Source organism: Papaver somniferum, chromosome 3 (assembly GCF_003573695.1).
Source record: "Papaver somniferum cultivar HN1 chromosome 3, ASM357369v1, whole genome shotgun sequence".
Lineage (NCBI taxonomy): Eukaryota > Viridiplantae > Streptophyta > Magnoliopsida > Ranunculales > Papaveraceae > Papaver > Papaver somniferum.
In genome coordinates, this window is record NC_039360.1 from 162,729,995 (window position 1) to 162,752,509 (window position 22,515).

At 36.2% G+C, this 22,515-nt stretch overlaps 3 protein-coding genes across 3 annotated transcripts; 1 reads left to right on the plus strand and 2 right to left on the minus strand.

The window, feature by feature from the left end:
• The first annotated feature begins 2,113 nt into the window (after positions 1-2,113).
• Positions 2,114-3,742, plus strand: LOC113361838 (zinc transporter 2-like). Its single transcript, XM_026604937.1, has 3 exons — positions 2,114-2,321; positions 2,836-3,008; positions 3,125-3,742. The coding sequence occupies exons 2-3, from the start codon at positions 2,843-2,845 to the stop codon at positions 3,541-3,543; spliced, it is 585 nt and encodes a 194-aa protein (XP_026460722.1). The 5' UTR covers positions 2,114-2,321; positions 2,836-2,842; the 3' UTR covers positions 3,544-3,742.
• Positions 3,743-11,307: 7,565 nt separating this feature from the next.
• On the minus strand, positions 11,308-14,154 carry LOC113357884 (transmembrane protein 87B-like). The gene is made up of 5 exons (XM_026601372.1): positions 13,691-14,154; positions 12,358-13,288; positions 12,143-12,238; positions 11,807-11,943; positions 11,308-11,631 (listed from the first exon to the last, which is right to left on the minus strand). The coding sequence occupies exons 1-5, from the start codon at positions 14,002-14,004 to the stop codon at positions 11,484-11,486; spliced, it is 1,626 nt and encodes a 541-aa protein (XP_026457157.1). The 5' UTR covers positions 14,005-14,154; the 3' UTR covers positions 11,308-11,483.
• Positions 14,155-15,040: 886 nt separating this feature from the next.
• Positions 15,041-22,438, minus strand: LOC113357885 (N-terminal kinase-like protein). The gene is made up of 21 exons (XM_026601373.1): positions 22,212-22,438; positions 21,762-21,860; positions 21,515-21,666; positions 21,053-21,125; positions 20,702-20,824; positions 20,430-20,538; positions 20,141-20,220; positions 19,397-19,478; positions 19,053-19,192; positions 18,833-18,943; positions 18,573-18,689; positions 18,345-18,434; positions 18,075-18,128; positions 17,884-17,958; positions 17,567-17,642; positions 17,312-17,411; positions 17,141-17,210; positions 16,743-16,810; positions 16,493-16,599; positions 15,810-16,058; positions 15,041-15,646 (listed from the first exon to the last, which is right to left on the minus strand). Exons 1-21 carry the CDS (start codon positions 22,335-22,337, stop codon positions 15,324-15,326), a joined length of 2,424 nt encoding a protein of 807 aa, XP_026457158.1. The 5' UTR covers positions 22,338-22,438; the 3' UTR covers positions 15,041-15,323.
• Between the last annotated feature and the right edge of the window lie 77 nt (positions 22,439-22,515).

The following is a 22,515-nucleotide window of genomic DNA, read 5'->3' on the forward strand; positions in this document are numbered from 1 at the left end:
AATCACGAAGTTCATTGCGCCGAAGGCGCACTAGAAGTTGATCCTAGGTCGAAGGCTAGTTGGTACCCTAGTAATATACATACATAAAGATACATATACATAAAGATAATCATAAGATTAGACAATCATGACAAGCAGTACATAAAGATAATCATGAAGATCAAGTATTTCAAATATCACAAAAAGTAAATTTAATGACGGACAATAGACATGGAAAAGTAGATAATGCTAGAATTAAATATATAATAAACTACAATAAACTATCGGTAACATAGTTTTTCACCCAAAAGAAAAATAAGAACAAGTCATACAAGGATTAAACTATGCATTATATTCCCTCTTAGTTGTTCTTGTTAGATTCATTATTGATCCTTTGAACATTTCATCAACAACATCAAAAAGCTCTTTTAGAAATACCTCTTGATTGCGAAGTTCATTGACTTGAATTGTCAAGAGAGAAAGGTGATCAATAGAAACCTTTTCCAACTCGGTCTTTTACAAGAAGATTCTTCACAACAACAAATTAGACTCTTACTATCTCAAAATATCTTAAAAGATTATAGAAAACTTCGATAAAATTGTTGTATTTTCATCCACATCTTGATGTATGCACAGTAGAAAGAAATAATAGGATGACATTCACCGAACTAAAAAGGATCCACTTCATTATTCATAAAATTTATCTTCTTCTTTTGCCCAGTTCCTACGCCTTTACAATTATTAACAATTTGAGTTGTCACCATGTTTTCTCGAGCAATAGTTCAAAGTCACAAGAGATATACATTTTAGAAACTTGAGTAAAAGATGAGTCCCTTTTTAGACTTAGAAAAGTTGTTGACTTCCGAAGAAAGGAAGGATGGCAACACATTCCAAAAATAATTGAGTAAGGTAACAAACATTACGTTGTCCCAGTAAAAAGCTGTGTAATCTGCTTCCTAAATAATATAGAATTTCATCCAAAGGGAACTCAGTTCACCACTTAAAAAATCCATTTTTTCTCCTGATTAAGTAAACCTATGAGAAACATAATGTGAAACTCTTAAAGCATTTGAAAACTGCAAGCAAGTTGAAGTTTATATTATTACCTTAAATAAAGTTGGTCCGGTTAGTTGAAGAAATGCCTAAGAATCTACGGGAATAAGGTGTTGAATATTCTCAAATAGTTTCAAATTTTGTTTATTTAGAAAACTAAACGCAAATTTAAACTAAATTTTAGCAGATGCCTCTCCTCTGGCAAAGCATCATTGATGCATCATGGAGGTGTCCGTTGGAGATTAAGATGCATCTTTGATGGGTGTGAATCCTCCTATAAGTAGTGAAGATGTTCTCCCATTCTTATCACGTCAAAACTGTCTGATTTTCGTCTTTTATCTAAGCATCATTAGAAACCTAAATTTGTATGCTCTCAGTTGGATCAAGGGGTACAAACCTTAAATATAATTATGTTATTATAGGGTTTCACTGTATCTGTTATTTCACATACCCGTTCTAATTGATAATTTTATTGGGAGGGTCGAAGTAATAGTCTAAAAGAAATCTTTTAGAGCCGTAAAGCCGAAAGTACAACATTTCTTGTGGTCGATTACGGCGAAAGACACCGGCACAGGTACTGCAATACCATTCTTCGAACCAGAGACATTAGAATGATGAAAATAATATTGCAACCACAAACAATTGAAGCTACATAGGAGCTCGAGTACGACGTCAGAGGCGACGAGTATCCAAAGCTACCCGTGGTTAAATTCTTTTTAGGGATAAGAATACTACTCCAACCCAATATGACTACGGGCCATCACATAAAAACTCTAAAAAATATATGACCTGTATCAAATACGGGCTCCGTATATTTATTTATTTTATCCCGTCTGCCTAGTTTTCTCTCAGAAAACTAAATTTTTCCTTTCAACATTTTTCTTACCAGTCTCCAAATTTCTTTCCCAATTTTCCCGCCTTCGTATTTTTTTGGCCCGTCTCCGTATTCCACCATTTTTCTTACTCTCATTATGTTTCGGCCCCTTTACTCTCTCCGTATTCCTGGCACGATAGGGCTCCCTTTATGTTTCGGCCCGTCCTTGTATTTTCTCTCAAAACATAGTTCTTCCTTGGTATTCCACCATTTTTCTTACTCTAATTCAAGACCATCTGACCAATGGTTCCCGGCGAATGGAATTTGGGGATTGCTTAGACTAACTAGGGTTAGTTCGAATGCGAGTGGGTAGACCAGAAATCATCACTTTCAGAATCCATTTTCCTTCTTCATCATCAAGCGACAAGCATAAAGGTGGTTTCACTTCATAAATTGGATTTTAAACTGACAAGAGGTACTGGGTTTTCTTCCTTTTTGCCAATACCTTCGAAATGTTTGATGAAATTGGTTTTCGTGATTCATACATTCCAAATATTTCTTGTGTTTATTTGAATTTTGAGCTTGAGTTTAGTCGAATTGAGTGGATGAAGATGAAAATCCCTCTTGTTTCTGACCTAGTTGTCGAGAGTTAACCATTTATATATCTGTGTTAAACCTTTTTTATGATCTGGTGGATTCTTAATGAAATTTTGTTCTTGATACCGATCCTATGGAAGAAAAAATCACATTCCTTAAAAAATCTTGGGAAAGGCGCCTTAGGTGCACGAGCAGCGCAAGGGGCGCCTAGCTAGTAAAAACGCCTAGGGCGTCAAAATGTAATACTTAGGTGAGGCGAGATGAGGCGCTATGGGTACTTTAATAATTCCTTGATTCACTTATATCAACTGCTTGACATTTTGCCTCACTGAATGCAATCTTTAGTTTTGATGTTTACGGGTTTATAGAATGTGCTTTTTGTGATTTTGAAGGTTTATAATGGGGACAATTCCACCTGTGGAAACCGTTCAATCGCTGATCTTTGGAATGAACATGTGCATTGGGGCTACAATTTTTTTCAAGTTGACTTCAGTAATTACTATGGTTCTCATACTTCTACTCGGTGTTTATTCTGGTTTGGAGGGCATAGCAGTTGGCATTGCAGGTAATCGTGCTACTACTACTACATCAAACTACTCTCTTAGTTAAAGATGTTGAGTCTTAGTTGTTAATTTGCGAATGAGATGAGGACAAGTGTTAGATTTTTGATTTAATTTTCAGATAATGAAGCAAATGCATGGTCAAGTTTGTGGAACGTATCACTGCCCAAGATGATTGCAGCCGTCACCTTTGGAACTGGACTGTTCGAGTTGTTGCCAGACAGGCCATACCTTGCATCTGTTGCTTACTTATCTGCATCCTTTGTTTCAACTCCAATTGGAGTAGCCATACGTACTCACATTGATGCCGCTACACAAGCACAAGTAGCTGACTGGATCTTTGTCTTCACAACGGGTGCTATTGGTGGAATTTACGTCTATGACACTGCTCTCTATGTTCTTTTTAGAGGCACCAAACGAGCGAAACCTAGTTTGTTCGGGGGATTTGTTTCGGTGGTTATAGGCATGGGAGTGGCGGCTGTGATCACGACCTTGGAATCATATTATAACCAGTCAATGTCACGAAACTTACTTGCGTAAAACTCTTGTTGGTATTTGCTTCAGGGCTTCTAGGCGTGGGAGTGATGGCAATGGCCATGTTTAAACACTGTCTTTGTATATCCATAATTTCAACTTTTCAAGTATTTCTGCAGTAAAAACATGATGTTTAACTTTGTCTGTGTACATCCATAATTTCAACATTTCAAGTACTTCTGCAGTAAAAACATGATTCTTGTTACCTTGTTCAATGTCTGTCTGGTTTGCATGGTAAATTTTTATTACCTTGTCTGATGTCTTTTATAGTTACTCATTTCTTTCATGTGTTCCTTCTTACAAGGATTACTGCATAAGCATATAATTCTCTCTTAGCTGTTCTTGTTAGTCTGTTAGATTCGTCATTGGAATCCAATCCTTTGAACTTTTTATCATCAACATCAACAGACTCTTTCGGAAATACCTCTTCAAGAATTTCATTGACTTGAACTGGCGAGACAGAAAATATATAGAAACCTATCAAACATGGTCATCTCAGAATTTTCACAGCAAACATCAACTTTTAGCCTCAAAATCTCTTAAAAGATAATAAACAACTTCCAAAAAAATCGTTGTATTTTGTTCTACATTTTGATGTATGTAAAGTAACAAGATATAATAGGATGATACTCACCGTACTCAAGAGGATCCACTACATTATTGTTATAAGTTCTCTTCTTCTTCCTTTCAGTTATATGCCTTTCAGTTGTTAACAATTTGAGCTTCCACCATGTTTTCTCGAGTAATACTATAAAGTCACAAGAGACATACATTTTTGAAACTTCAATAAAATATTACTCCTTGTGTAGGATACTTACGCAAGGTCATGACTTACGAAAAAAGAAAGGATGACAATGCATTCAAAAAATAATTGAAAAATGTGTAGTCTGTTTCCGGCTTTATCCATAGCTTCGGCCAGAGTGTTCAGCGTTGAATGGTCTTTTGCCCTATAAGGATTTAGAGCTAAACAAGCTAGAATTCTATTACAAGATACTGAGACTGAAACCCAAATACAAGTAGAGATACGCACATAAGGTCACCACCACTAAAAATTCTACGTAAAAAAGTTATGTTATTTATTAACATAATTTTTTGATTTATCAAAAATAAATAAAAAATATCTCATGTTTACTTTGAGTGTATATCTACATAACACAAACAAAGCCAACCGATTAACAAACTTAAATCCAGGAAAATATCTTTAAAAAACATTAATTCTTGATCTCAATATAACATGAGATAATTTAATCGGAAAACGAATGATCCAATATTCTTATGGTGATTCAGTGTCCGAGTCCGATGAAGCAGCATGATAGTGCTATTTTTGCAAGTGGCATGTTAGCCCTGAAGTACTATTACCACCGGGTGAAAACAGGATAAAAAAACTCTAGAAAATGCCTGGCACGTATCAGATACGGGGCTTTCTTTGTTCTGTTTTTGTGATTCAAAACAGAAATTCTATTGATTTCATACAAAAAAAGTTACAGCATAGTCAGAGTTTACCCAATCCTGAATGTCTCGAGGGAGATCATTCAGAAATTCAAAACCCGACTTTAAACTTCTAGCTCTTTTGGCTAGCTTGTCCACAACCCCATTGAATTCTCTCTTAACTGAAATACATTTCCAACGACTAATTTTACTTAAAAGAAATATAATATCTAAAACCAAAGACTGATTCAACCAATGAACATATAAAGTTGGTTCATTGATGGATTTTATTAAAACTTCACTATTTGACTCGAAGATGACATTACTAAAATTGCTTGAGATTGCTACAATGACATAAACTTTCATGGCTTTACATTCCACCTCCTTAACTTCTATTTCTTCCTTCATTCCCCCATTAAATATGATCCTTGTGTAGCATAGCAGGTACCTACAAAATCCCTCACTATTAGAGCAATTCCGCGTTGTAAGATTTGCACCCATAGTTCTTCTTTCTCAATGACAATTTTCCAAACTAACTTGTAGATAAGAGCAGTATTAAAAGTCTTTAAATCTCTAAAACCTAGACCTCCCAAGTCCTTACTTTTATTGATGTCATCCCAACCGATGAATTTAATACCTTTTCTAGCCTTATGCCCCCACCAAAGAATCAAGCTAATTAATAAGAGTAGTAGGTATTTTAAAACAACCCATTTGGTAGGTGGGCAAAGAGTTCAGAACTGATTTAAATAGAGATCTCCCAGCTTGGTTCAGGGTAGTACTTACATAATTTTTAAGTCTAGCTTCAAAGGATTGAACAATAGGATCAAAAGATTTTATCTTAGAATATCCTAATAATAGAGCATCTCCAAGATATTAAGTAACCAAGTTCATACTAAGGGCTTGAGAAAGACTTACACAACTAGCAGGGATCATATTCTTACTAAAGTACACACATGACTTATCAAAATTTAACATTTGACCAGACAGTCTCCCAAAATCCTGCAAATTTGTAAGATCTTATCAACATGTTGAGAGTTAGCTTGACCAAAAATGAGGATGTCATCTACAAAAAGCAAATGAGTAATGTGAGGAGCTTTCCTAGAGACTTTAATTTAACACCCTTAATAGATTTATTAGTTTCAACAAAAATCAAAGACCTAGATAGATACTCCATAGCTAAGATAAAAAGATAGGAGGATAAAGGATCCCCTTGTCTAATCCCTCTAGTTGACTTAAATTGTTCACATGGAGACCCATTAAGGAGGACATTAATACTGGTAGTAGAAACACATTGCATGATGAGATTATAGAAAGCCAAAGCTTTCTAAAGCTTTCTCAAGGAAAGTTCATTCTAATCTATCAAAAGCTTTTGACAGATCAAGTTTTAGAGCCATGGTGCCACTAAAACCTTCCTTATGCTTCATAGAATGAATCATTTCATGAGCAATTATAATATTGTCATGAATATATCTTCCTGGAAAAAAAGCAGCCTGGTGAGGAGAAATTAACTTTGTAAGAAAAGGCCTGATTTTATTAGCTAGAATTTTAGAAATGATCTTGTAAGAAGCATTCAAAGACCAATTGGTCTAACTTCAGATGGAGACTTAGTACTTTTACACTTAGGAATGAGAGAAATATATTTCCTATTCAAGCATCTAGGCATATGACCAGCATGAAAAATATTCTGCACAACATCAATAATGTCCTTACCAACAAGCTGCCATTGTGATTGATAAAAGCCAACTTGAAATCCATCGTCAGGATTAGGTGCACTCCAAGGGGCCATTTTTTAAACACGGTTTCAATTTCTAATTCATTTGGAACAGAATGCAACAAAGCGTTATCAACATCAGTAAGAATTTTTGGAATAACATCAAATTCAACATCAGTTAACACAGGATTAGAGGAGAAAGCAACAGAACTAAAATGAGAAGTAAGTAAATTACTAATATCTTGTATCCCTAAACCGGTTCCTATTAGAGTCACATAAAGAATTAATGTTATTAGTATGCAATATTTGTCACTGATTATATAATGGAAATACCTAGTATTATTATCCATATAAAAATAGATTTATCTCTAGACTTTTCCTTACAGAATTTTATACCAGTTTTCTAGATTAGTAACCATAGATTTTACTCTAGCATGTTGAGAGGCAGAACTAGTTTCATTTTGAGCAATTTCTAACTCAGTTTGCGGATTATTTTTATTCTTTTAGATGTCTCCAATTCCATTTTATTCCATTGATATAAAGAAATTCTAGTATTATGTTGCTTCTGATTCAATTTATAAGCAGGTCTACATTGGATATCGAGATTCCAAGATATTTCTAACTTATTCTTAAAATTACTATGTTACACATCCAAGTTCTTAAAAATTTAAAAGGTCTCCATAAATGCTTCAGAATGGGATCTGTTATGAGCAACACAGGACAATGATCATAGCAGCAATTTAACATTATTTCTAAAAGCCATATCTATTCTAGCCCTCCTAGTACTTGTACCATAAGAGTTACTAGTCCAAGTACAGTCCCTCCCCTCATAACCAATGTCAATCAGACCTGCATCATTAACTCTTTGTTGAACCCGATTACTAGAACTATTATGATTTCTATCCAAATGGAAATTCAGATCACCTAGAATTAACTAAGGTTGTTGAACATCTTTACTAAATTCAGATAAAAATTTCCACTGAATTTTTTTGGGCTCAGTATAAGTAGAACCATATATAAATGTCCATAAGAACCTTGGGTTTACTGGGACACAATTGTATCAAAACATGTAAAGAGTTATTTTCAACCCTATAACTTCAACATCAATTCCATCCTTCCACATAAGAATAATACCTCCAACATATCTAACTCTATCAATGCAAACAAAATTTGGATAAAGCACAGATTGAGCAATTAAAATCATTCTACTTTCATCAATTTTTGTCTCAAAGAGGAAGATAAAAAATATAGATTTTGAGTTTTAACTAAATTTTGAAACTGGTCTTTTGTGAATTTGTTGGCTATACCTTGCACATTCCATGATAAAATCCTCATTTTGTGAAAAATAAAAACAAATTCTACTATAGTTTTAGCTTTATGAAAATTACTTTGACCTCCTTAGTGCTGCCAGATTGGATATCCCTTGTTGTGACCATGTAAATAATCTGTGAGTTCACCAGTTTTCCATTACTATTATCATCATGTTCCAAAACATGAATCGCTGGAAAATTATTCCTCTGCCTTTTACCCAGCCCTTCTCCTGCAACAATGTCATCATAATGTTCTTCATAAGAAGACTTAAGAATTACTGAATAACCATCCTTTGGAGTAACAAAAGAAGTAACCTTCTTGTCATTCTTCTATAGTAACTTTGGAACTTGATCACCTCCTCTAGCAGTAACAATTTGTTTTGTTTCCCCTTTCCTAGTTCCCCAAAAAAGTGATGCTTAACATGGGCCTTAACAAGATAATATGAAGCAGCTTTGCAAGCACCTTTAATATGATTAACAATGTAACAATTTGGACAAATCTTAGTTGTTTTTCATAAAAAAAACTTGATCCATCTAGTTGACCCCTAATTGGTAATAGACATCACACCTCTCCTCAACGGATAATTCAAATCAACTTAAACACATACCTTAACTGGATCACTTCCAACTGGAACACCATCTTTAGGTTCGATAGCTAGGACTTCACCCATAATCTTACCAAATTTTAGTTATAGCCTTCACATTCATGTGTTCTAGAAGAATTCTTTTAATTTGGATCCAAAAACATTGTGTTCCCCAATCCAATTCTTGATAATTCATCCTAGAATTGTAAAGACGAAAATTGATAAGATACTCATTAATACTCCATGGACGAGAATTAAAATTTTTCATTTCGATATCCTTATTAATGAAACGAACCTCCATAATATTGTAATCCAATTCAAAAACTTTCACATCACCAACTGATATAGACGCCCATATAAAACCAAGAAATTTTTGAACAGTCTTTAAACCCATTTTTCCTTATATAAATTTTTTTCCAATTAAACTAAATTCCTTTTCAACTTCCTATTTATCTTCAGTAGCAGCTTCAGACTGATGATAAACAATCTCATCCACATCTCCAAGATCCAGCGCTGCTTGTATAAATTTTGAAGCTAGATCTGTAATAATAGTTGAGTTGTCTTCTGCCATTTGACTAAGTTTATGAAAATTCCAATGAGAATTACTGAGATGATGAAGACCTTTTTCAGTGCAATATTTAAAGGATGTAAACCCTAGTGAATCCAGAACAGGAATTGAATTGTTGATGATATTCTTCCTAAAATCTCGTAATTGAGAGAAAATTTCTGGCTAAAATATTCCTCTTGAGAAAAAATCTGCTTCAGAAAAGGAAAGTTAATAATTGTGCAAACTACCGAAATAACAAGAGTAATTAATGGAACCATTCGGTAACAGAATTTTTGAAATTTGAATTTGACAAGAACGCAGTCTTTTCCGAGCCACTGAGTTACTGAAATAACTCGGCACTGAAGATTTTCCAGATCAAAAATGGCAAACTGTAGGAACACAATGGCTTTAAAAAGCAGCAGAACAACTTTAGCAAATGCTAGGATCACAGATGCTAACATGGTAAACACCATTTTGGATAACACCAATTGCAAACACATTAGGAGAACAAAAGTTTACTTAGACATAACTTAAGAAAATGAGAAATGCCTAGCAAGGGGCTAACCTGGGCTATAGCCGGTCCCTAAATTTTCCAAACAAAATTTTTTAGTTTGCATATTTAGCTAGCCCAACACTAGAAATGAGTTAGCCCATCAAATATTGATACGTGTATACCTGAGACAGAAAAAGATTAGTAATTTTGGATTTCGATTTCATCCATTTAATTAAAGTTTGTGAAAGACTCCAATGATGCTCAGTTAGAAACTCAATTATTCAAGGTATTTATGCTTTTGTTTTAGGTTGTGGGGTATTTAGGGCTTCCATTTGGTTATGCATTGTTGTGATTCTAATTTGGGTTTTTTAGTTTGACTCGTTATACTTGTAGTGAATCAGTGATATTACTTTGAGATATTTTCAAGGAGAGAGTTGGTAAAAGCAATCAACAACTGTGGAGTAGTTGAGGCTGAGGTTGATAACGGCTTGTTACCTTGTCCATAAATAATGTTTGGTATAATCCTACTAGTGCAATCTGAATCTGGAAACAGAGAAAAAATGCAAGTCACTGCTAACTGTTTGGTTGAATTAATTTGTTTATTTCCATTGTAGTAAATGTAAGATCCTGAAAATGATGTTCGAGTGGTGATAGTGATCAACAGAACTAGGAATAACAATTAAGTGCGTGAAACGGATAGGTGACAAGAAAAAACCCTCAAGTTCAATGAAATTTGTAAAAGAAAAAGAAGACTGAGTCAACTCAGTTTTTCAGCCGATCCTCAGAGCTCTCCTAATTTATTTATTTTCTTCCAGCATTATTGTTACGAAGACTCTTATTCAAGACTCTAGAAAATTCCTCCTGGCACCATTTTTCTTGCCTTCATTCAAGACTATCTGGCACCAGTAGCTTCTTTTTAATGGAATGTTTGATGAAATTTCACTTATGGATTCCTACATTACCCGCTATTTCGCCTAGTCTTGTGTTTATATGAATTTGAAAATCCATCTTGTTTCTGTACTAGCTGTGTTTGACATGTTGTTAATTTCTGAATGAGATGGGGCAAGTGTTAGTTCTTTGATTTATTTTTCAGATACTGAAGCAGATGCATTGACAAGTTTGTGGAACGTATCACTGCCCAAGATCATTGCAGCCATCACCATGGGAATTGGACTGTTCGAGTGGTTACCACACAGGCCATACCTACTATCCGTTGCTTACTTATCTGCATCCTTTGTTTCAACTCCAATTGGAGTAGCCATAGCTACTCGTATCGATGCCGCTACACAAGCAAAAGTAGCTGACTGGATCTTGATCATGACAACAGGTTCTATTGCCGGAATTTACGTCTATGACACTGCTCTTCTAAAGACTTCAAAAAACAGAAACCTAGTCGTGGGACTGATGGCTGTGGTCTCGATCTTGGTGTGATGAAACTTACTTGTGTAGAACTCTCTCCTTGTTGGTATGCGCTTCGGGGCTTCTAGGCTTGGGAGTGATGGCAATGGCCGTAATCTGGGATGTTTCTTAAACTTTAATATCATGCTAAGACTTTGTCTGTGTATATCCAAAATTTCTCTAATGTGCAGTAAAACCATGATTTTGGTTAACTTCTGTAATGTCTGTCTGGTTTTTTTGCATGGTAAATTTTTGTTACCTTCTCTAATGTCTTTGGAAATTGACTTTTACAAGAGATCTTATCAATGAAGAAGCATACTCTATTATAGTTACTCGTTTCTTTCATGTGTTCCTTCCTTCCTAAATATAACAGCCAAAAAAGTGGATAACAGAACATATTTAGTAAGCTAATAGTGAACAGGTATGGTTTGCCGATACGACAAGAGAGAACAAGTACATCAAAATGGTCATATTGTCACTCTCGTTTGTCCTCCTCAAGGTCTTCGCCGCCAATCCCGAAAACAAGTTCCTTCCTCTCTGTCTTGACTGCAGCATCTACACTGCCTGTCAGTGAGATACCCTCCTCTTCCAGGTCGTCCCCTGTTTCTTCTGAGTACGCGTATCTGCAGGACACAAACGAAGCCAACGGATTACCAGACTAGACCATGGCAAATTTTAGTCTCAACAAAAAGTTGGAGATTGGCTGAGCCAATTCTTATATCACAACAGAAAGAAGAAATAGCAGGATAAGCGTCAGTAATTCAGTAGTGGAAAAAATTTCAATGAAAAAGTGAGTACCTAGTGGGGTTCTGAGAAGGAGCCCAAAGGACGCATATCACCAAAAGGAGTAAGTAAGCTAGCACACTCCAAAATGCTGGGATAATCCACGCTCTTCGCCACAACTCACTCAATGGATCTGTTGCATTGAAGTACAACTGCAACGATACAAATATCAGAACGGGTATCAGTGGACAACTAAGTTTAGCAAGTAAAACCACCGTGATGAGAAGAGTAGCTAGATTAAGTACGAGAGAATAGGCACTACAGCTTCCAAGTATCGAACAGTATAAATGTTGCTAAAATGATGAATTGGATAAAACAATTTCAGGGGAAAATAACAAGAAAAAATGCTACCTCATAGCCAATCCAAGCAACAGAAAGCAGCACAGACACAGCTAGTGAATTGGTGAATTTCCGGTAGAGCTCCAATTTTGCCATGCTTCTCCGCATCTGTACCCAATAAGAGAAAAGAAAAAGCATAAGATATGTGTTACATTGTGCAGTACCACCCTGGATAGTGGCTAGCGCAATGCAAATAGGTAGAACCTAAATAATAACATAAATATTACCTGCAGCTTCTCCAGAGTCTTAGATAAGGATGAGAATATCCAGAGTATAAAGCACGCATCCAACAGAGCAACAGGCAGCACCAAGAACAGCTTTGCTTTTCCCGAGAAGTCATTGATATTTCCCAGATTTTCAACAAGCTCAAGAGCCTCTGAAGCCAGAAAGTAAACTAGACCTAGCAGAAGTACTTTTGAGGTTATCCCACCAAGGGTTGGCTTTACAACACCAAATCCCATTGAAACCACTAAAAGAAGTAGCCGAGAGACAGTCTTTTTGACGGCGCTAAAGGTGACTGCCCACATAGTTATACCCATTGGTCTGGCCCCAGTAGAATTGAAGTTTGCATACTCGAAATACCAGAACGCCATTTCACACATCCCCAACGCAATGACAATAGTAATGTAGTAGTGTAGCTGTAATATATCTTTCCAAAATCGAACAAATTGTAGAAACCACAAGAGACCAAGTACAAGATAAGCAAGAGACATGAACCCGTAGAATGTCATAAGCGGGCCCATCTTTCCAGGCAAATAACCTTCTGGGTTCCTCCAAACAGTTCTTCCATTAATCACTGTGCCCTTAAGTTGAGGGTCACAATACATAAAATATAGATAATACATTCCAGTACTATCCACTTCAACAGATAACGGCGTCATTTTAGCTTCTTCCTCTTGTCCTTCGAAGAAAGTCTGGATACGTTTAGGCCATTCACCATTCTCCTGACGGTGAATAATAACTTCTCCAACCTTACAGTTTCCGTCTTTGGCTAGTTCGGGAGTACAGCACAATGCATCAGAACCAACAAAAGAACCACCAATCCTATCCCGGTCTTTGACTTCAAACAATATAGCTTCTATCAATCCAGTCTTTTGTTGCATTGGATTTTGCCTTTCCGTAGCTTCCTTTGTTCTTCTAAAAGTAACAGACTCGAACCTAGAAATCATACATGTAATACACACTAAGAACCACTATATCATTTTACTAGATCAATAAAATAACCAAAATGTGATTAAAAATAGCATGTAAGACATCACTGGAAACCGCAAATTCATCATTTCACGAATACCAGTATTCACTATCAAAATACTCAATCTAGATGCAGAATAATCAGCGAATGTTCATAACACTCACTCAGTACCCTAATTTATGATACTCAAAACTGAAAATTAACAGTTTCACACTTGATAATGAACAGTCAATTTAGGTATTGCAATGTATTTGGATTTTGTTCCAATTCAAGTGTAGATCAATCAATTTCTCAGTTCCTAAATCACAAATTTGGATTTTGAAAGGAAATGCACATTGAAAATAGGGGGGATTGAGAAATTGACTTACCGGACAAAGGATTTTCCATTGATAGGGGGCTTTTGTTGTTCTTGTTGTTGCTGTTGTTGATCATCTGGGTTTGTTTTTATTGTTTCCGTTCTATCATCCAGAAACTTAGAAGCATAAAGACCTTCACTACCACCATGAAAGAAGAAGGAATTTAATTGAGGTGTAAATGGTTCGTTATTATATTCATGGATCGAACTTTCAACAACTGATACGAAGAAGAAGAAGATTAGGAAACAGAACCCTAATTTTATGATTAATTTTAGATCAAGCGGATCAAAGGAACAACTTCTGAGTCTGATTCTGTTGTGATCCATCTTCTTCCTACTGTCAGTGGGAATAGTGCAATTAAAATGGGGAGGAGGATCGATCTGAAAATTCAGATTTTGATTTCGGGTTCTTCTATTCTATTCTATCTAAATACTTTGAAAATGAGAATGAAAATGACACTCCACCCAGCAAGAACAATAAAAACGAAATTTAGCGAGTCTCAAAGAGGAAAATACACGTGACTTGTTGGGACTGTGGCAGTGAGTCTTAGAGTATATGTCATTTAATAACACACCACAATTCTTACTGCCAATTAATATTATTACTGATTTTTATTACTGTGAATTTCGAACTCGGAATATCACCCAATGAAGCACAAGTCATAAACAAAACTATTCTGCTTTATAAAAAGTTAACTTTTTAATTTCTACGAGTTCGTTTTAAAATTTTATACATAAACTGACTTCTTGCTTTTAATTTTGACTTTTAGAGGTTAAAAAGGAAATTCTTACTATGCATCCAAACATGCTATTAATCACTGTACCACAGTAATCTCCTAATTTTAATTGTTTGTAGCTTTTCGTTTTTATGATTTCTTTGCTAGTCAGTGCTTTGCTCACGAATTTAGAAGAACAGTGTAAATTGGTTTCAACAATCTGGCAAAGCTTGTCTATGAAGTCGAGCCCAAAACAATAGTATTTGTAATTGTATATGCAAGTGGAATTATGCCAAAGTCAATGTCTAGCAGACGAGATGACCTCGAGACTGTAAAATTTTATTGCATCCACAAAATCCTTGGCGGTCGAGCCAGATCACGTTACTATAATTTTTGAAATGTTGCGGAAAAAATTAATGCAAAGTGCTGATAAATGAGATGAGGTAGCTTCCAAGGTACTAAAAGGTGTTGGTTTTGTTTAATAAGACTCTTAATTCCTTGCTTCCAGCAAAAGCATCACAACAACCAGAAAGAAGAAAAAGAAAATGATTTTTGCAACTCTACAGATCATGTTTCGCAGTTATTTTACAGACTTGTAGTAAAACAAGAACTGGAAAAATCTTATCTTCAAGAATGAAAAGCAAAACTTTGTCATCAGAGAGCAAAGACCTGTAATTCAGGGAGATATTTTCAATTAAAATGACACACATTTTCACATAAAGATTCGTCAGAACTAGAAGTAGAGTGTTTAAGCCCTAAAAATAATACAACTGGAAAAATTATTACAAATCAAAAGTTAAGGGAAACAAAAAAAATTAATATTACAACCACTGGCAACTAGTAATTTACCACCACTTTACCCAACCCTACAAAAAATCTGCAGAAGTATTTCTGTTTGTCGTTGTGTTTATTTGTTTATGAATCAGAGTTCTAAATTCCGCCTGACGACGTTCTGTTTACTCTTTGTGCACCCAATCTCGGGGCAGCAGGTTTGCCTCCACGACCTCTTCCAAGAGATAATGGCTTGGCCCTGGTAGTTGGTGGTGGAGCAGCAATGGCTGCCCATGGATCGTCGTCGTCAGGTTTTGTTGATGATGCTGATGCCAATGATGATGTTGATGCCGTTGACCTCATGTTCAAAGATTTTGATGCTGATGCCGTTGACCTCGGGGCAGGAGCGGCAATGGATCCCCATAAGTCATCATCTTCATCCTTGTCTGCCCTTACTGTGCTCTTCGGTTTCACACTGGTAACTGAATGACAACACAAGAATCCAAGCTTAATAAGAATACGTAAAGGTAAAATGACTGTTTCCTTTTCTTTTCTTTTTTTCTGAGCAGGAGATAGAGGCGAAGCTGAGATTCCTTTCGTTACGTTTAAGTTAAGAAGCAAGTCATACACAAAAGATGATTTTACCTTGTGATTTTGGTTGCACAATGGGTCTTTTCTGAGCAGCTTGAATGTTGGCAAAGGCTGCAGGTTTTGGCTCCTCAACTGGTTCAACATCATCCCATATGTCTTTTTCTTCTTTGTCTTGCTCTTCAAAAATACCATTTTCAATTTCTCCCCAACCATCGGTTGAAGTTGGAGATGATGGGACGGGTAAATCAGCTGAATCAGTAGTAAAAGTTGGATAGGCCGGCATTGCATCCGGAGGATTCACCACTACATAGTCACAAGAAACTAAACTCAGTAATCTTAGATTCCAAATGAAAACAATGTTCTACTAATAAACCAATGAAAACAACGCATCAGGATCTATGACTAACAATTTCAGAATTTCTATATTCTGTAGCAACGAGTCCCACATCCATCACCAACTAAACTCACCACAAATTTCTGTGCTCACTCTTGTCAGGAATGTAAAACCAGATACAAAGGCTGTTTTTATATTTGATTTTAGTTCCTTATTACAGATTTCACATATTGGCTTCCCGAATTTACGAAAACTGAAGTTGCAACTTCAGAAATCACCGAGTACAAAGAGTAATGCTACCAATTCCACCCCACTTCAATTAAAATCATGGGGTCAAACAGCTTGGATGGCATATTGTCAATGGAATAGTAAGATAAGAAAACTAAGTAATCGAGACACAAACCTGAGCTTGCATTTGAGGCTGCTGCAGTAAGTTGGCCGCTTGATTCTGCTGATGCAACTGGTGCGTGGTCAGCTTTACCCTTGATTGTCAAAGAGCTCATCGCCCATCTGCATTGCAATCAGTGTATCACGTTTCAGCTACAACATATAGTGAACTTTTATGGTATCAATTCACACCAGTCTACAGGAAGTCCTTGAGAGAATCTGGTCACTGTCATCTGGTAATAACTCGAAAGGCCAAGTTGACTTACCCGAGCAAACCTGCATTTCCAGCAGATGTTCCCATGCTTGAAATTCCAGTAGTATCTCCACTATTAATCTGCTCAAAATATTAAGTCATACTGTTATCTGACAGATAAGAGAACCATTACCAAAACCAAAGACGTTAACAACCATTATAGTACTTGCAAGCTATGTTGTCTAAGGCGCCCTGGGCGCTCACTTAGCCATGCGAGTTGCCTAGGGGGCGCCTAGCAAAAAAAGGCTCAAAGGCGCCAACACATGACCAATTTTTTCTTCCTGGGCGCCCAGGGAGCCTAGGTGCTAGGCGAGGCGATGGGCTTGGCGCCTCGCCTAGCCCAGCGCCTAATACAACATAGCTTGCAAGTGTAAATAAATAGATCAAAGCAGCAAGAGTAGAGAACAATACCTTTTCATCATGCTGCTTTACAATCTGTAAAAACAGGTCAACAGCTTGAAACGCTTTTGATCGAACATCACTGCGTAGGAGAAATAATAGGATTTTTTAACCTCCTCCGAATTGAGTACAGCCATAATTTCGCTTATCAGGGGAATGGAAAAAAAGATTATTTGAGCTTACCTATCAGGATCAATGGTAAGTACAACAATGTTCGGCAAGATACGGGTTGCAATCTCCATTGTGTCATAATATGAACTTGTGGCACACAAAGCCATGATACCTTCAGCAATACAAATTTCATGTGAATTTAGCTCAAGGAAATAATAGTACAGAACATTATGAAACATATAAAAGTCATTACACAATATTACCAACAATTCTCAAGACAGAATGGTAAGCTTATATGCAGTTGCTGAATGCCAAGGGGTTTATTACCTGCTCCACGCGCGGGAGAGAAATTATCACGTAGTGCACGTACTGTAAATGCATTAATCAAGACTCGCTTCCTTGTCTGCATTATTATTAAACCCAATGTTGAGATTAAAAGCTCCAAATGCTCACTGGAAACATATATGACATTCAACCTAACTACTACCGAATGTATAGTGTGATCCTCCCAGAATGATGACATTTCATATTTATAATATAAGATTCACCTAAACAAAAAATAATCAAGCACGGTGAATCAAAATAACTGAAAGTGATACCGTAGAACTGTGAAATAAAACAGATTAGGGCATCAAGAATCTGACCCCATCATTAAGATGGCTGGCAATGTTCCCCAATAGAATTGTTGTGTTTGTTCTAATAGCTGCTTCTTCATCCACCTGTATGACTAGCAAATTGTAAACTACAAGAAAGACTAACCTAAGATATAGTAAAGAGAAGCAATCTTAACTTACTATATCATTGATAACACAACCATGAGGAGTTAGTGGTTTACCTGCAACTTCGATAGATACTTCAGCAACGATCCCGCAATAGTTCGCTGAGACAGCTGCAATTTCATGCCAAACAAAAAGTGTCAATTTTGCAGTCGACTATAAGTACGACTGTAGGAGAGTGTTAAGCAAGTAAACTCGGTGAAATGTTTAGCAGATTTCAGTTGATAACCCTTACAGCTAAGCAGTACGTATACAGTTTAATTATACCATTAGACTAATCGTGCACTACTTCATTCCAACAAGAAAATAAGTAGTAGATTGTACCATACCTTGGGTGCCAAGATGAGCATTGACTTAAGTGTCAGTTCCCGAAGAATAGCGGATGTATCGGAAAACCCAGTGGCAACATGAGGATAAACCTAATGTCAACCAATATTAAGCCCACTTATTTCCAATCAGATGGTACAATATTAACATGCATCTATTAAAATAATCTCCGCTCCAGATGAAGAATTTCCCATTAGCTATTAGAGTAACTGTTAAAATTGACAACGTACTTGTTCATCTACAACTTGAGAAGATAATGACTCTCCAAACTGATCGATATGTTGTAGAAGGCCTACTCTAATAGCACGGTCATTTGAGGCAAATAGTTTCACAACAGTTGGCAATATCTGTGAACAAAGTAGGAATACTCAGAACCATCAACAGTATTTTCAAATACATAAACACAGAACAGAAACATAGAAGGTAAAAGGAGAGGTGAATTTTGTTAATAAAGAATCATAGAATGCAAGGGTCGTTGAAAGAAAATGACCTTAGCAGTGAATTCTTCAGGAGACAACCATGAAGCCATTTTTAATAAAGCAGTCAAGGCAGGAGCAGCAGCTGAACCAAATTCTAGCGCAGATGCTAGTAGAGGCAGTAACTGTAATAGCATATGATATAAGCATGGCTTAAAGACTGAAAATTGACAGGAAAATGCCAGAAACGTCTAAAAAAGCACAAGGTTCAGGTGAAGATGTCGAGTGTAAGACCTTTTTCAAAACAATTGGGCGAGGAAGTTGCTCAGCCAAGTTTGGAAGTTTACGGAAGAAGGTATCTTTCTCAACACTATCTTTCAAACTCAAGATTTCCATGAATTGGATTGTCTCCACCAGCCTATTTTGAAAATACTCTGACAAAACAGACATGCTGGTATATCAGTACTGAGTCTGAGTGGAAAAAAGCAAAGACATGCAAGTCACAAGAATAAGAAAAAAAATCTTCAAAGAATCAAACACATAGATTATCTAAACCTCAACTATGAAAACAGGGACTTGCTCAAACATGTACTAGGATTGAAGAAAGAAAGGATGCACACACAAAACATCAAACTTACCACTGTTCTCAATAAGCTTTGAAGTATTCAATCTGCGAGGGGGCATTGAACTCAAGAGCTTCTGGTAATCTGGAAGTAGAGACTGTGAGACAAGAAAAAGGATAAATGCAAATGGACTGAAAGTTTATCAATGGAGAGAAAAACAGTGCGCTAATATAAATAAATACCAATAACTAAACATCTGTGTGCATGCATGACTTGGACAACTCATAATGTAAACTTTATGCCTTAGTTAGATGTCTTTTTCTTCTTATCTAGGCAAACAAACTAGATTTCAACAAAGGAAAAAGAACTACTATACAATACCAAAAGGAAGATGGTTTGAGCGAAAAATGTATCCATTGTACCTTCAAGGAGTTTCTTTCTATTTTTCTAATTTAAATGCTGGTATACAAATTACCTAAATTTTCAGTTGGAAGTAAAAAAATCTTAAGCAAATATCACTTCTTCAATCAGGATGGGTGGCGTTATATTCTTATATTATGGTCCTGATTATTTTGGGCATGCAATACAGGCTGACTTAATGCCAATATCATTAGAAGAGATACTTGATGACCTTATAACAAAATTTTGAGCCTTAATGAACATACGTCACAACGAATGCTATATCTTACATAAACACAACATTATAGGCTAGAAAGCAATTACATCAAATATACATACCAGGGTCATATGATGATTAAATTAACACAACATATATATAGTTCAAATGTGCGAAATAACCAAACTTAAACGGGTGCTCACCTTTGGAATAGATGAGGTGTTGCGCAGCTCTTCCGTTTTGGCCAATTTCATACCAGAGAAAAGCTCATAAATAAGACAACCTAACACATGACACCAACAAAATTGCATCAGTATGGATATAATCAGGTCATATGTCTGAAAACAAAAATCTTAATATCCAGAAAGCTCATAAATTAAAGAATAACCAGTGAAGCCTAAGACAGAATACTTGTCCTCTTTTTCGATGTGTTTGGTATTCAAAAGCAAACAGCAAAGAATTAAAAACAAGAAGGATCAACTGAAAACTTACCCAATCCCCAAGAATCAATGGCATAAGGCGGTGATTTTCGGATTGCTGCCCAATCAGATTTTGTCAATTCCATCGGTTTGTACTGTGCTCCGACTAGCCACTCGTATTGCTGCACGTGTATTCTTTAGTGAGAAACCACTAGAGGGAGAAAACAACAGTTCCCAATAAAAATTGAGATTGCATAACAGACCATGATGGTGGACAACTTATGCACCTAGAGAAGCAACCATTGAAAAACATAAAGCACTTAAGAATTTTGACTTGAGAATTACCAGCATCGGTCCAGTAGACCCTTCATTATTTCCATCAAACTCAGATAGCACGTCAAAAGCATGCAGTTTCCAGTCCAACGTAGGAGTCACAACAACACTTGCCAAGCATACATTACCATGAACCTGTAACAGTCGGAGGAGAGCAAATAAGCTAATGGATTCCAACAAGTGTTTCAAAATAGTGAGATACCAAGATTTAAACTAAAATAAGAAATTCGGGCACACAAATTAAATGAGTACATGTGCTAGATAAATGCAATTCCTCAACCACAGTGTTTTGGTCAGGGTTATAAGATGATCAACGAGAACAATATATATGAACAAAATAAAATATCAAGTAAAGACTCTTACTAGTTTGCAGTCATTGTTCAAAAAGCTCACAGCCTTAGATATCTGGCGCAGTCCCCATGCATAATACTCATCCCTGCCACCAAAATTGTTGTAACGCACAAGTCAATATACTAGTAGCTAGGATCACAACAAAGAACTGAAGAGGATGAGAACAAACTAAAAGTATCAGAAATGCAGATCCAATTAAAATTAATAACAATTCTGCAGTGCTGCGGCACTTTTCTTTCTAATGGAACATGCCAAGGCACTTATAAGCTGTAAAATAATAACTAAAAGCATCTGGACAAACTTCATAGGCGAAAGTTTATAACATGGAAAAAATAGAATCATTAACCAATCAACAACAGTATCTATACATATCCCACCCCCTCAGAGTTCTGCCGAGCAGTTATTTTAAATAACACTCAAAAATTAGAAAAGAACTCTCTAGGTACAGAACAAACAAAAAAAATCCTGGTATACCTCTGAGTATCTTGAAGGCCTAGTTCCTTAATCTTCTCAGAGAGTGGCATGACAGGCTCAGTAACAATGTAGATAGTATGCTTTGGAGTAGCACCATCAAAAATCTCGGCCTCTGTGCTGTGAAGAAATGATAAGATATTTGGATGCCTGACCTGCAAATGAGCCCACAAATGTGCTCGCATTAGTAGAGAAGAATCCAAAAAATGGCGACCATAGATTTTCCCAAGTACATGTGAATATGTATTACCGTCCTTAGACGTTTGACACCATTACGACCAGCAGCTAAATGTCCATCTTGAGCATTACTCCCAGTAAGTGAAAATATAGACACTGGGGAACCATCATCCTGGTAGACCAACAATCACAAACAACAACAGAAAGTTGCATGATTCAGTCAATGCAAGAGTATATTGTTTCACTAATGCTAATCGAAACCAAATCATGAGCATTCAAAATTCCACATAATCGCAATGTTAACTTCAGATAAGAATCTCCTCCTCCTCCTCCTTCAAAATTTACTTTACATAGATCTCAAAATCAAGATAATTATCTTAACACGCCACTAATGCCCATTCATAATTGCCCAATTATGATCAAAATAGTCATTATAACACACTGTAAACTACGATTCCACAAAATGAAATTCTCAAAATTGAAATTCATAAACAAATTAGAGTAAGGATGAAGAGAAAGTAACCTTGGAAGTGCCGCGAGAGTGAGTCCATGAACCCCAAGCAGAAGAGTAAGGTTCGCCGATATTATAAGGTAGATCTTTCAATCCTGTACCGGATCCACCTACTACTCCTTTCAGAAACTTAAACATCTCGATTTCTCTCTTCCTCTACAGAATTACACACTCAATCTCCTCCTCCTTCTTCTTCAGAGAGAAATCTCCCTCTCGATCGATCTGTGTAAATGGGGAAAAAATAAAAACACCGAAAAGAAAACGACGAATAAATGGTTAGGATACTTTGCGCTCCACCGTTTTAAATTGCCTCCTT